We start from the raw sequence: 12,051 nt of genomic DNA, 5'->3' as shown, positions 1-12,051 counted from the left end.
TCTGGTTTTAAAAAAGATTTAAAAGAAAAACAACCAAGTAAATTAGCACTTTAGAAATTATCCCAAAAAGATAATTTAAGAGAAGCTAAGTTCACTAAAGTCAGCAAAAGTGCTAAATAAATTAGCTGTTAACAGGTTAGCAGAGCTAATGTTTTGAGGGGAAGCCAGATTAGCTGTTAGCATTAATAGCTAATTTGTGTAGCTATTAATTTGCTAACTTCAAAAACATTCAGCGCATTTAGTTTCTCCTCAATTAATTTTTCTGAATACATTCCATCTGCTTGAAGAACTCTGAGCAGTCATTAAACAAAACTTGGACACAGACAAACTTTATTCAACTGAAAGTTCACAAAACAACCAAGTAAATTAGCACTCACCGTTAAAAACATGCTTGATCATCTCTGACAGCGACGATGCTTATTCATCTGGTGTCTGCGCGTCCGTTGCAGGTGAGCGGCCCTTTAAGTGCAGCCAGTGCGACAAGGCCTTCAACCAGAAGAGCGCTCTGCAGGTCCACATGGTCAAACATACGGGAAAGAAGCCCTTTAAGTGCGAGGTGTGCAGCATCAGCTTCACGCAGAAGAGCAACATGAAACACCACATGAAGAGATCCCACGGATACGGTGAGCAGCTGAATGAGCAACGGCGATAGAAAACGCAAACATTGTCCCTTTGTTTTCTTTTTGTTTGCTCGGGTCCAGAGTTTTTCAGGGCGCCTTTTCATCTGCCGCAAAGCTTGTATCTGTTTGTTTGTCCTGCGGCCACAGTTCTCTAATATTCATCCCTGTTTACACTGAAAACCAGACGGGTCCTTTGAGCCCTTTCAGACGACAGAGTGGGGGGAAAAAAGCGCTCTCTGCGAACCACCCCCTCCTCTTAGAAGCGATTTCAATGGCGCTATCTCGAGGTTTCTATAAATCACAGAGCCGGGACATTCTGCTGACAGACAGGTTCACCCACTGCTCATGTTAAGCCTCCTCTTCTGCCAAGACATGATTAATTTTTTATTTTTCTGTTTACCTTCTCCTGACAGCGCAACAATTAAGATTAAGGCTGCGGGTGACCTTTTGTTAACCCGCATACGCATGATTATTGATCTCATGCGAGCATTCGGCCATGGCGCAAATTGAAGATGACTGGTGGCGTAGAGCGGCGCGGAGATATACGTCCTGTTTTTAAAGTAGCTTGACAAAGTGCTTCGCTCAGGGGCGCCGGGCGGAGTACAGTGCGGACGATTCAAAAATGTCAAGTTAGAGCTGCGGTTGTTTAAAGTGACACCGATAACAAGGGGCCAGACTCCTCAAGGATTAGAAGACGCTGTTTTCAATTTTCCCACACACTTTCCCAGGGGAACTTGCAGGGAGGTAAACAACGTTGCCTTGAGGAAAGCTCTTGTGCCTCTAACCCGTTAAACCTTTAATGCATGAATTATTGTCTTCCTCCGTGATTAAAATTTTTTTTTTTAGGCATGGAGGGCAGGGTCATGCAGGATGGCACGCACTTAACACTTGAAATGTTGGTGATAAAGAATTTAGCAGTATCAAAGTTGGGTAAAAACGTATAAAAATACATAATGACCACATGTTTGAGCATTTTATAAAAAAATGTTCACCACACTTTTCCCTCCCTCATCAGACCCGGAGATTTAAAGACAAGACTAATAAAAACATGCCACGTTTTGTTGGGGAAAATAGTTATTTAAGTTTAAAGCAAATATAGTACGGTGTATCCGGAAGGTTTGTTAAAAAAAAAGCCATTATCGTATATCACACATTAATTCACGTCCACACAGCATTACAATCGCACAGCTGGAGACATCCATAAACGGTACAAGAATATCGTAAATACATTACTACTAAAAGAGGTCAAATAAAAGAGCTTAAATATGTTAAAATACTAGTTACCCTCCCTTCCCCCTCCCACAAATAGCAGCATTATAAAGCCTAATGGCCTGTGGGACTAAGGAGTTTTTAAACCTATGAGTTGAACAACCCAGTGAGAGGAACCTCACTAAAGGAGCCTCTGTGCACACAGCAAGTTAGATACATAGGAATAAATGCTGAGATGATGATTTTAGATTGTTGTGATAATTTGCATATATTGTTTATGTTGCGCACCCTTACTTAGGATAACCAAATCTTGCTTCTTTTTTTTTTTTTTGTATTAAAAAGAAACATTTGTAGCCAGATGTTTGGGTACACCTCATGAAAAAAGACGTAACTCAGACTTTTACCGTTTGGTCAGTTTGAATCGATGAAATATTTTCAATTTGCTAAATTTCAGAATGAGAGAGAGATTTGACTCGGAGAACATTTACTACGTTCTTAAAAATCAGGAGTTTGTTTTGTTTTGGTGCGACCTGTGCATTATCAAGCGATAATGTACCGAAGTTCCAGTAATAATTGGCAAACCTTCTGCTTTTTTCTACCCCCCTTTTGCATTTCACTTTGTGTCTAAAATGTTCCACACATTTTCCACTGATCTGTTTCAAAGCCCTTAAAGTACGTTGAGTTGTGTCATTCTTACTGAGATCTGCACGTTTCTCCCTTGAAGCTTCTCACAGCTTGACTCTGACAGACTTTGACAGCTAACTTCCTCAGTTTCCTCATATCTTTCTGCCTGGCTTCTCTCTGCACCGACTTCCATCACTTTCACTTCAGCAAGTTGTTATTTCATTGGATAGGAGATTGTTCACAACAAAACAAAATGTTGTCCCTTTGAGATTACTCAACAGATTAATTGAAAAATTATTCTAGATATGATGCAAATATATGTATATAAAAAGAAAAATAAGTGCAATAATACAAAGCACATCATCTGAAGAGCAGTTTAGCATTTTAGCAGATGCTACAGTCCTGTTAGCCTAAATGCAACAGTTGAGAAAGTTCATGGGAGAGATGATCCTGCTCCTGCAACAACACTGAAACGGATCCTGGACAAAAAATAGAGACAAAAGCCACAACGCAACAACACGAAGCTGCAACACAACTACAAAAACCTCACAATTCAACAACATGAAGCCGCAATGCAAAATGAAAAGCTTACAACGCAACATCTAAATCCAGATTGTCTTGATTGGCCCTAATCGGTGATCAACAGCACAGCTTATACTGGAGTCTGTTACTGAGTGAAGACGGCTCAAAGTTAGCTTTCAGACTGCAAACAAACAACACCTTCAGAAGCTAACAGGAAGGCTGAAGTCTTTTTTGACATGCTTAAAATGACTTTAACCTTTCTCAACGGGAAAATCTGCATTGGCATCACAGCAATAAATAGCTGTTTGCATGTTTCCGCGCGTATTTTGGATTTTTTTTTTTTTTTGTCTTTGAGCCACCACTCCACTCTTCAGATTCTCTATCAGGTTCACCTCAGAGACGCTGGCTGGGCCTCTCCAAGATGTCAAAACATTTTCCAATTCCAGCCGTGTTCCCTGCGTGTGGATGTGGGAAATTTAGGGCTTAACAAAAGCAGCTCGTTGATTACAATCCTTTGTTTTCATCTCGTCCTTTAATCGTGATCCGTCTTGTTCAGAGTCGCAGACGGAGGAGATCTGTCACTGCTGATGTTTCATGCCACACCACCTTGATTTGCATGGATCTCTTTCTTTGGCTCTTTTTGATTCCTGTTTGGATTTAAGGCGCCGCATGTCTGATGAAGCAACGCAGCCCCCTTACTCACCTTACTCTTCTCTCAGTTTCCCAGAGGGAGTGGTGGCTTTCTTCTTTCAGATGCCTTTTCTTTTTTTTTCCCCGCTGTGAAGCGAAGCCGATGTGACTTCACTTGGAGCTTTAATTTTGTTTGTTCTCTACAAAGCGTGGCGTGTGAATCACACATTGCGACCCGTCAGAATGCACACGGGAGACTCTGCCACTGTCTCGGCCCGTTCCCGTCTCTGTTGATTTCTCCTGATAGTACTTCCACGGAGCATTTTCACTCTTGTTTGTTGAAGCTTTTTTCCTTCGACTACCTTTAGTGTTCGCTTTGTTTTCCTCGGACAACTTTCCGGGTCGCCTGAACACTTAATGAAACTAGAAAAATTGGCGTTTCCTGTGAAAATGCAGTGCGAATGCTGTAAGATGAACTTCTTTTTTTCTTTTTTTCTTTTTCGGTGAAAATTGAAGCATATAGTTGCCTTTTCTGTTTGGACGGGTCTCAATTTCGACAAACATGACAAGTTACAAATGATTTGAACTTTGACCTCCGTCAAACTACCTTTTTTCCCAATAAGTTGATGGATTTGTAGGTTGAAGTAAAATCTTAGGATTTAAACCAGTAAAAAAAAAAAGCTTAAGCTCAAAGGCAGCTAAAATCCAAAACATCTTTAGCTGAGGTTTTTTTTTTTTTAAATAAAACTAATTATCGCTGCTAGCCAAATTTTTGGTCTCAAATTACAAACAGGTCGTCTTTTGTCTTTCATCCAACAATTGATTTGTTTAGCTTCCAATTACAACAAACTAGCGACAGCAAGTTAAAATCTGAAAATGCAAAAAAAAAAAAAAGTATTATTGCTTAAATCAATCCCCCAACTTTGCGAATAAAAGCCTGACCTTCAAATGACGCTCCATCAAAATCCTTTCAAAATGGCCCGATTTCTCGCCGTGGAAAACGCAGTCAGGCTTCTCCAGCCGAGGCGAGTTTTAACTCCACTTTCACAGGAGGAACAATAAAGACATCGTTTCTCCACATGTTTCGTTGGAATTAAAGCAAAGGCTTTAATGGATGCATTTACACTGAAGTCTTTGCTGAACAACTTTCTTGAACAAAAAGAAAAAAAAAGATGAGTTTGCTGTAGTTGTTCTCTGAGGCTTGGAGCATCCTGCACCCCACTGCTTTCAGTAAAATGGCTCTCCGGGAGTCGCTGCAGAAATACAGTTCAGAACTTGCCATGCTGGGTTCTCTGTAGAAGCTGGATTATCTTGTGCTTTGGTTAGAAAACGGAAGGGTTCTTACTAATCAGCGCAATCAGTGCGACTTTTTTATTTCACACAGAATCAGCTTTATGCACAGTAAAAATACTGGTGTTGTTTTAACTCCACACTGGCTGGTGTTAAAGTGTTGAAAGATTGACAGCCTTTTTCTTTTTAAATTAACACCAGACATTGTTTAATATTCAACAATACCGGGAGTCTCCTTAACATTACAGTGGTTTTGGCATTAAAAGGAGAATTTAGGGGGAACAATCAACCTGACGGTCACGTTTCTGGACTGTGGGAGGAAGCCGGAGTACCGAAGAGAACCCGGACAGGCCCAGGGAAAACATGCTATCGCCACACGCAGGCCGGGAATTGAACCCGGGACCTTCTTGCGGCAAGGCAACAGTGCTACCAACTGCGCCGCTGTGCCTGTTTGCCTATTTAAGACATTTGGTATTTATGTTGAATTAAGAACGTGGATCGTTTTGGGTAATCTCACACAAAATGCACATCTTTCTCGAGGTAACGAGCAACTAATTAAATTAAAAAAGAGAAAATCCCACATCCTCTTACAGGCTTGACATTAGCAGTTTGCAATGGTGGCTTTTTAAATACACACAAAGTGGGACGCACTCTGAAGCGTCGGACGTGTTGGATGAGCTCGACGCGTCTGACACTCCAAACGGTTCAAGTTTCGCCTCAACGGGCCGTCAACGCGCCTCCACATAGACTTTGAATGTAAACCAGACGTACCTGACGCTCAAAACGTGTTTGGCGTGAACGCACCATAACACGAAGACGTGGCTTAAGCAACACCAGCCTGTTAACACTCAACAACAACACAAATATGGCAGAAGGCAGATGTGACTTTTGTCATTGGCAGTGTTATTTTAAATCTGTGCGGTGTGGAAAAACACACTTTGTATTTAACGCTACACCTAAGATTTTATCACTGACATTTTTGCTGTGTGGAATCAGGATTATGTGCACAAAAACTCAGTTTGACTTTGGTTTCATGCGTCTAGAGAACTACGAAGAACACGTGAATAAACTACAGTAAAGCAAATGTGAAATATTTGATTCGGCTCTGCTGGGCGCACACACACACACACACACACACACGCACGTTTCAACGCTGTGCATAAACACGTCATGCACTCTGACCAAAATTATGGAGGCGTAAGTGTTTGTCGACTGCAAAGGGAATTAACGTATTAGTGCTTCAAATTCCCAAAGCTCGCTCTATCTCGCTGCATGTTGAAAGAGTTGATTTCATTTGCACTCAGGTTAAAATAACCGAGCGCGAGAGCCGATTGTCCAAATTGAAGGAGCCGTTTCAACGGTTTCAGCGACGCAAATCAACAAAGTGGTTGTTGAGCTTGGACAAAGATAAATACGTCAGAAACATAGTTTTCAGTCTATGCTGTGGTTTCAGTGTAATTTAGTCTCCTTTTGTATTAAACCAGAAAAAGAAAATCAACCAAAACAAATAGATAATTTCTTTTTTTTTTTTAAATGGGACGTTCATTGACGTGGTTGAACAAAGCAGCCAAGAAAACCTTGGAAAGGCTTTGAAAAACCAGGGAATGCCCTTCAGAGCCACAGGACTCTTTTGTAATCATGTGTCTGTTTGGAGTTATCGCTTTTTCTCGCACTCGTGTTTTTCTGTTTGTTTCTGTTATTCTCTCTCTCTCTCATGCTCCAGAAACATTGCCAAATTGTGAGTTTTGGAGAGTTTCCGATGCACCACAAAGAGACGACAAAAGCGACTCCCCGCTGTGAGACTCAACTCAGAGTGTGGCCCCCGCATTATCACAGAGGCGCCGTCTGAACCTCTCGACCCCGAGCCAAACTGTCATTTTATCCTAAACTGATTTTAAGTCGAACGATTCCCGCCGTATTTGCAACGTACAAACGAGGTCGTTTCGCATCCATCATCTGGTTGGAGTGGGGCGCTCTGCGCTCTTTGTGTTAAAAAAAAAAAAAAGGACGAATGTGAAATATTAAAACAAATGTTTCAGCAAGGAGAGGAAGATTGCTTTTTGACACGTGGTCTCATTTGCATGACAGCCTCGAGCAAATCACTTTCAGACTGAGAGCTGCCAGTGCTGCTCTGCCGATGAGTCTTAACCAGATTCTCTTCCGCTCCTTTTTTTTTGGTTTTTGTTTTCCCCAGGGAACTATTTTACTGGAACTGTCATGCAAATGTACTCTGATTTTTTATTTTATTTTTTTTCTTTCAGCCACTACAGGTCAATTACAAGACGTGTCCCTTGGCGTGGACGAGCCGGCGCCTCGGGTGGAAGTATCTCCCGAGTTGGACCTGGAAGTGGTTCCGGAACCCACCGGAGACTGGCACACCGTGTTCCCCTGACTGCGCTCGCAGAGTCTCGCAGCAAAAGTTTGCCGAACGTCTAGCTGGGGAGGAAAAACAAAAAGAAAAAAAACATTTCTGACTTTTTAATTAAGTTCCATTTAGAAGGGCGGCTTCTTGCTGCTTTATCACAATTAGCGGAGAAGTGAAGGGAGCGCGCGCCTCTCCCGCTTCCCAGCAAGGGATGAGTGACTTTTATCTGTTTGGCTGCTCTCTGATTATCATCGGAAGAGGTGTGGCTCAATCAGCCAGGGCTTCCCAGAGAGAGATCGGCGCTCAGCAGACGAGAACAGCCCCCCAGAGAAACGGAGTCCTCTCCCTTCAGTACCGATGTAACAGAGAGACGGGAGGCAAACCGCATTCGCCGTCACGGCCGACCGGTTACCACTGGTTTATGAAATATTTGTCACTTTTGCTGACATGTTTATACTGTAAATACCACGCCTGGAAGTGATGTCATTTTCAGCTCGTTCGAAGAAGGAGGTCGACCTCTCGGCGATGTCGTGATTGTGTTTGCTGCTGTGTCGTTTGGACCGACATCGGCAACTTATTTACCGTAGCAGCGTTGTAAATACTGTAGCTAGAAGGCGTATATTTTCTGAAAAATACTGTGAAAAAGCGGATTGTTTGCATAAATGTAATTTTAGCATATTATCAAGTAAAGACAAGATGGTACTCCTTAGTTGTTTTTTTGTAGTTTTATTTTCTATTGGTGACTTTAAAATAGAAAACAAATTAAAGGACATTTTCTATAAATGTAACTTGTTCTTTTTGCGGTAAAGGAAAGAAAAATGTGGCAAAATGTCAAACAAGACCACAAGCCAGCTCCATAATGATTGTGCTGAGTCATTACAGACCGAAGTGAAACCCAGCCATCAATTAAGTCCAGTTCTAAATAAATACAGCTGTTCTGTAAAGGCCCCAGAGCTGTGGCAAAGAATATTGGAGAACAAGCAGCAACATGAAGAATGAGCATAGCAGATAAGACAGGGAGAAAGTCTAAAGCAGGGGTTGGGTCATAAAGCAATAAAATTCATGCATCTTAATATGAATTAATTTTAAGTAAGTTTCCAATCACAAGTCTCAAATATCTATTTACTCTCACATATTCAATGTCTTTTTTTGTATGACCCATGACAATAATCACAGGATCTTTACGATTACAGATCTTTGCTGCTTTCTGTGATTCAAGGCAGTTGAGGCTGCCAGTAAATCCCTGCTAACATACCTTTGTTAGCTGGCTAGCTAGCTTTTTTGGATGACGTTTGTACGCTTCTGTGGCGATATAGGTTTTTTATACCATTCACGATGGTCTGAAATTTGAGTTGGTGAAACGTGCAGAAACTCTGTACAGAGACACGGCGGACCACCTTAACCTGCAGGCCGGGTAAGTAAAGCATGGATCAAAGAAGAAGCCAACTATGGAGCAGCAGCTGTGGAAATTCACACATCAGGTGGGAAAAACTATTTGTTGGTCTTTTTTAAAAAAAAAAAAAAAAGAGAGAGAAAAAGGGTCAGATTTGTGATCTTTTTGGGTGAGTGGCACAAATAAAAAACATTGCTGAAAAAAATCGTTAAGAACTGTTTTGTAGTTCTACAGAAGCCATTTTGGGAACACAGTAAAGAAGAAGGTGATCTGGACAGAGAGGCCAAACGTAACCTGTAAGGCCCTGAACACACCGCCACCCACCGCCACCATGACGCATGGTGGTGCCAGAATTGATTGAAAGATGGATGGAGCCCAATACAGGGTGATCCTGGAGGAAAACCCTGCCAGAGGCAGCAAAAAACATTTGAGTCTGTGAGGGAGAAAATAAGTATTTTCAGAGAAACGTGTTTCTAAGTATTGATTCAGAGGCTGAATACAAATAAATACACATCATACTTTTTTTGAGTTTTTTTTTTTTTTCAAACCTTTGAAAACAAAGTTTGTCTTCCACTTTATAGTTTTACTGGTGTGTGTTGGCCTGTCACATAAAAATCCTATTATATGTGCATTTAAGTTTGTTCAGCGAATGTAAATACCTTTCCCAAAGCACTTCATAAATTACAAACACATAAACACTGGAAAACAACATGCTAAAGAACTCACTGTCGGTGTGTTTTGTCCATATGGCTCTCAAAAGTTTGCGTGAATAAATAACCTATTGTAAGCCAGCATCTTCCCTCTTAATGTAGTGGTTCTAGCTATCTAGTTTGGTTAAGTATCTAGTTTGGTTAAGCTAGAACCACTGCTGTGGTTCTGACTGAGTAAAGTTTCTCTGTCTCCAAGTCATCTGCTTTTTCTCAGTGTGTCGGTCACTAAGCTTCCCTTACAAAACAATCCCATGAAAATCACATGTGATTCACATGTGAATCACACATTTCCACATGTGATCACATGTGAAAATCACACAAAAAATCACGTTTTCACATGTGATATTCATGTGAATCATGTGATTTTACCACGAAACATTCCAAAATCACACGTATTCATGTGCTTTCACGTGAAATTCACATGTGATCACATGTGATTTTTTGTAAGGGTTGTGTTCAGCTGGTGTGAGTAATTTGGAGTTTTGTTTTTATAGGATGTGACAGTTGTTCTTGCCTCACAATAACACAACCATTCATCCATGAACACCTGATGATTACATAATTATGCCGTTGTATCCTCAAATAATTCTTTTTTAAGTCTGACGAAGCGCAAGCTATTATTATGAGTCCTCCTGACTATGAGTGCTTCAAACTTGTTGCATATATAATTAAGCATTTACAGTCAGCTAGCTGCCTTGGTTTTGAAGTAGAAGGGAAATAGTTCTTGATTTGTTCTGTTGTGACCTTGTAAAGACTGGACTGTCGGTCTGCCCAAACAACACTTAGCTCAAGAACCCCACCACCACTTCAAAGGCCAACAACAACATGCTAAGTATTAGCTGCAACTGATGCTAAAGTTAGCCTCTTAATAAATTCTTAGCTGTCTTTGCTCATGTAAAAAAAAAAACTGCTTGGGATATTCATACCAATAATAATAATAATAATAATAATAATAATAATAATAATAATAATAATAATAATAATAATAATAATAATAATAATCTTTATTGTCATTATGGAAACCATGCAATAAGTTACATGGATTATAAAGAAATTGGGTGATAAACAGTACTAGAGGGTATTTAATGCCCTTATGGCTACCAATTCTACACTAAAATAAAAATTATGTAAAACATAAATTTGAAATGTCTGAAACATATTCACTTTCTGAAAACAAAAAGACTGTCAATGTTTTCTGGGGTCGCTTATAGAACCACCTTATATTGACAATAGGAAGTACATCGCAGTATGCTATTTGGTCAAACCTGAACTTTCAGACTTTCAAATGCTTTGTGAAAATAAAACACAAAATTCCTCAGTTATTTCTAATTTGTGAACAAAACAAAAAAACGTAAAGTGAGCAGACTTTGTACTTCATTTCTGATTACAGGGAGCAAGGAGAACCTTTAGAGGCGAAATGTTGGAAAGTTTGCTCTTGCACTTTCAAAAACAAGGCAGCAGTTTCTGCCCCGTCCTCCATCGATCCGTCTTCTGTGCCTCCACATCAATCCCTGTTGGAAAAGGAAGCTGCAGAGAAAGAGAGAAGGGAAAGAAACGTTTTCTCACAGCAAGCTCCAGGTCTCTGTGGACAAAGTACCGAGTCTCTCTTCAAAACTGTAAGAACATCTTTCTTTCCAGACAGGAATTACAGTTGAACCCCGTATCATTCGTACTCCTGACAGATTTAGGTCTTGAAGTTACGGAATAGAGATAATAACATTGTGAAGTGAATCAGCCACAGTCCCAACTTGTGTCAGAGAAACTATAAAGTTTCTCTGAGTTTATATGTCACTCCAATATGATTAGGTCTAAATATTTAATTGAATTCTGAATATATGTCGGTCTTGTTTTTATATCTGAGCACTGGTTTTTGATCCTTATAGGGTTGCGTCTGTTGGACCTTCTTTACCTGCAGGGAGTGTCTGAAACCTGGTCGCTGCCTTGTGCCTTAAGGTCAAGTCTTTGAGTTAAGTTATGTTCCTCTGTCTTTGGACGTGACGCGGTGTCCGTTGAACCTGTAAGGTTTTGTATCCCGATGCAAACGTTCAGGATTTTGCACACCCCTTTTGGTGAATTCAACCAATCTTTGATCTATAAAACTGTCCCAACATTTCTCACTGGACAAGAGGACTAATTACATTTGTGGTAACATGACTTTTCTCTTTTATTCAAGGTCAAAGGTGCAGTTTGGAGCTCCTATTTCTTCATCCTTTCTCACGAGTCATGATTACTTCTACGTATCCGGAGAGAGAAATTCACTAGCTATGCGCCGCGAAGAGCGCTGGTCTTGGAAGATGGCGCGCTATTTGCTTTGATATACATTAACTTGGCCACTTCCTTTAAATGTGGGCACAGTCCATTAACTAAATCCACATTTGGCTTTTGTGAATCAAACATTTTGTTTCAGCTTTCTTTATAAAGCTCTAATCGAACTGGTTCATATGTGGTTATCCGGGGGGGGGGGAAGAGGACTGAAGGCAAATGCACGCCACACTTTTCAAATCTGTATTATTTTTTTTAAATTCATTTTAATTCTGTCACTTCAGTATTACATAAAATCCCATCAAAACACATTTGTGGTTCAAGCTATTTCAATGTGGTTGAATATTAAGGCGTTTATTTATGAAACCAAGATAAAAACTCCTTTTTTGGACCTCTGTGTAATACTTACTATAATTTAGTCTGAAT

The 12,051-nt window shown here is 40.4% G+C and overlaps 1 protein-coding gene across 3 annotated transcripts in view; it reads left to right on the top strand.

Moving 5' to 3' along the window:
• LOC122831512 (zinc finger protein 236-like) overlaps positions 1-8,052 on the top strand; it is a 54,914-nt gene extending 46,862 nt beyond the window's left edge. For all 3 annotated transcript variants that reach the window (XM_044117740.1, XM_044117741.1, XM_044117739.1), the window contains exons 31-32: positions 450-623; positions 7,157-8,052. In XM_044117740.1, the coding sequence (XP_043973675.1) occupies positions 450-623; positions 7,157-7,287 (305 nt within the window). In that variant the 3' untranslated portion in view covers positions 7,288-8,052. The remainder of the gene's footprint in view (positions 1-449; positions 624-7,156) is intronic.
• The last annotated feature ends 3,999 nt before the right edge of the window (positions 8,053-12,051 follow it).

Source organism: Gambusia affinis, linkage group LG05 (assembly GCF_019740435.1).
Source record: "Gambusia affinis linkage group LG05, SWU_Gaff_1.0, whole genome shotgun sequence".
NCBI lineage: Eukaryota > Metazoa > Chordata > Actinopteri > Cyprinodontiformes > Poeciliidae > Gambusia > Gambusia affinis.
Note: the sequence above shows the minus strand (reverse complement) of the source record. Positions and strands in the feature narration are given on the sequence as shown.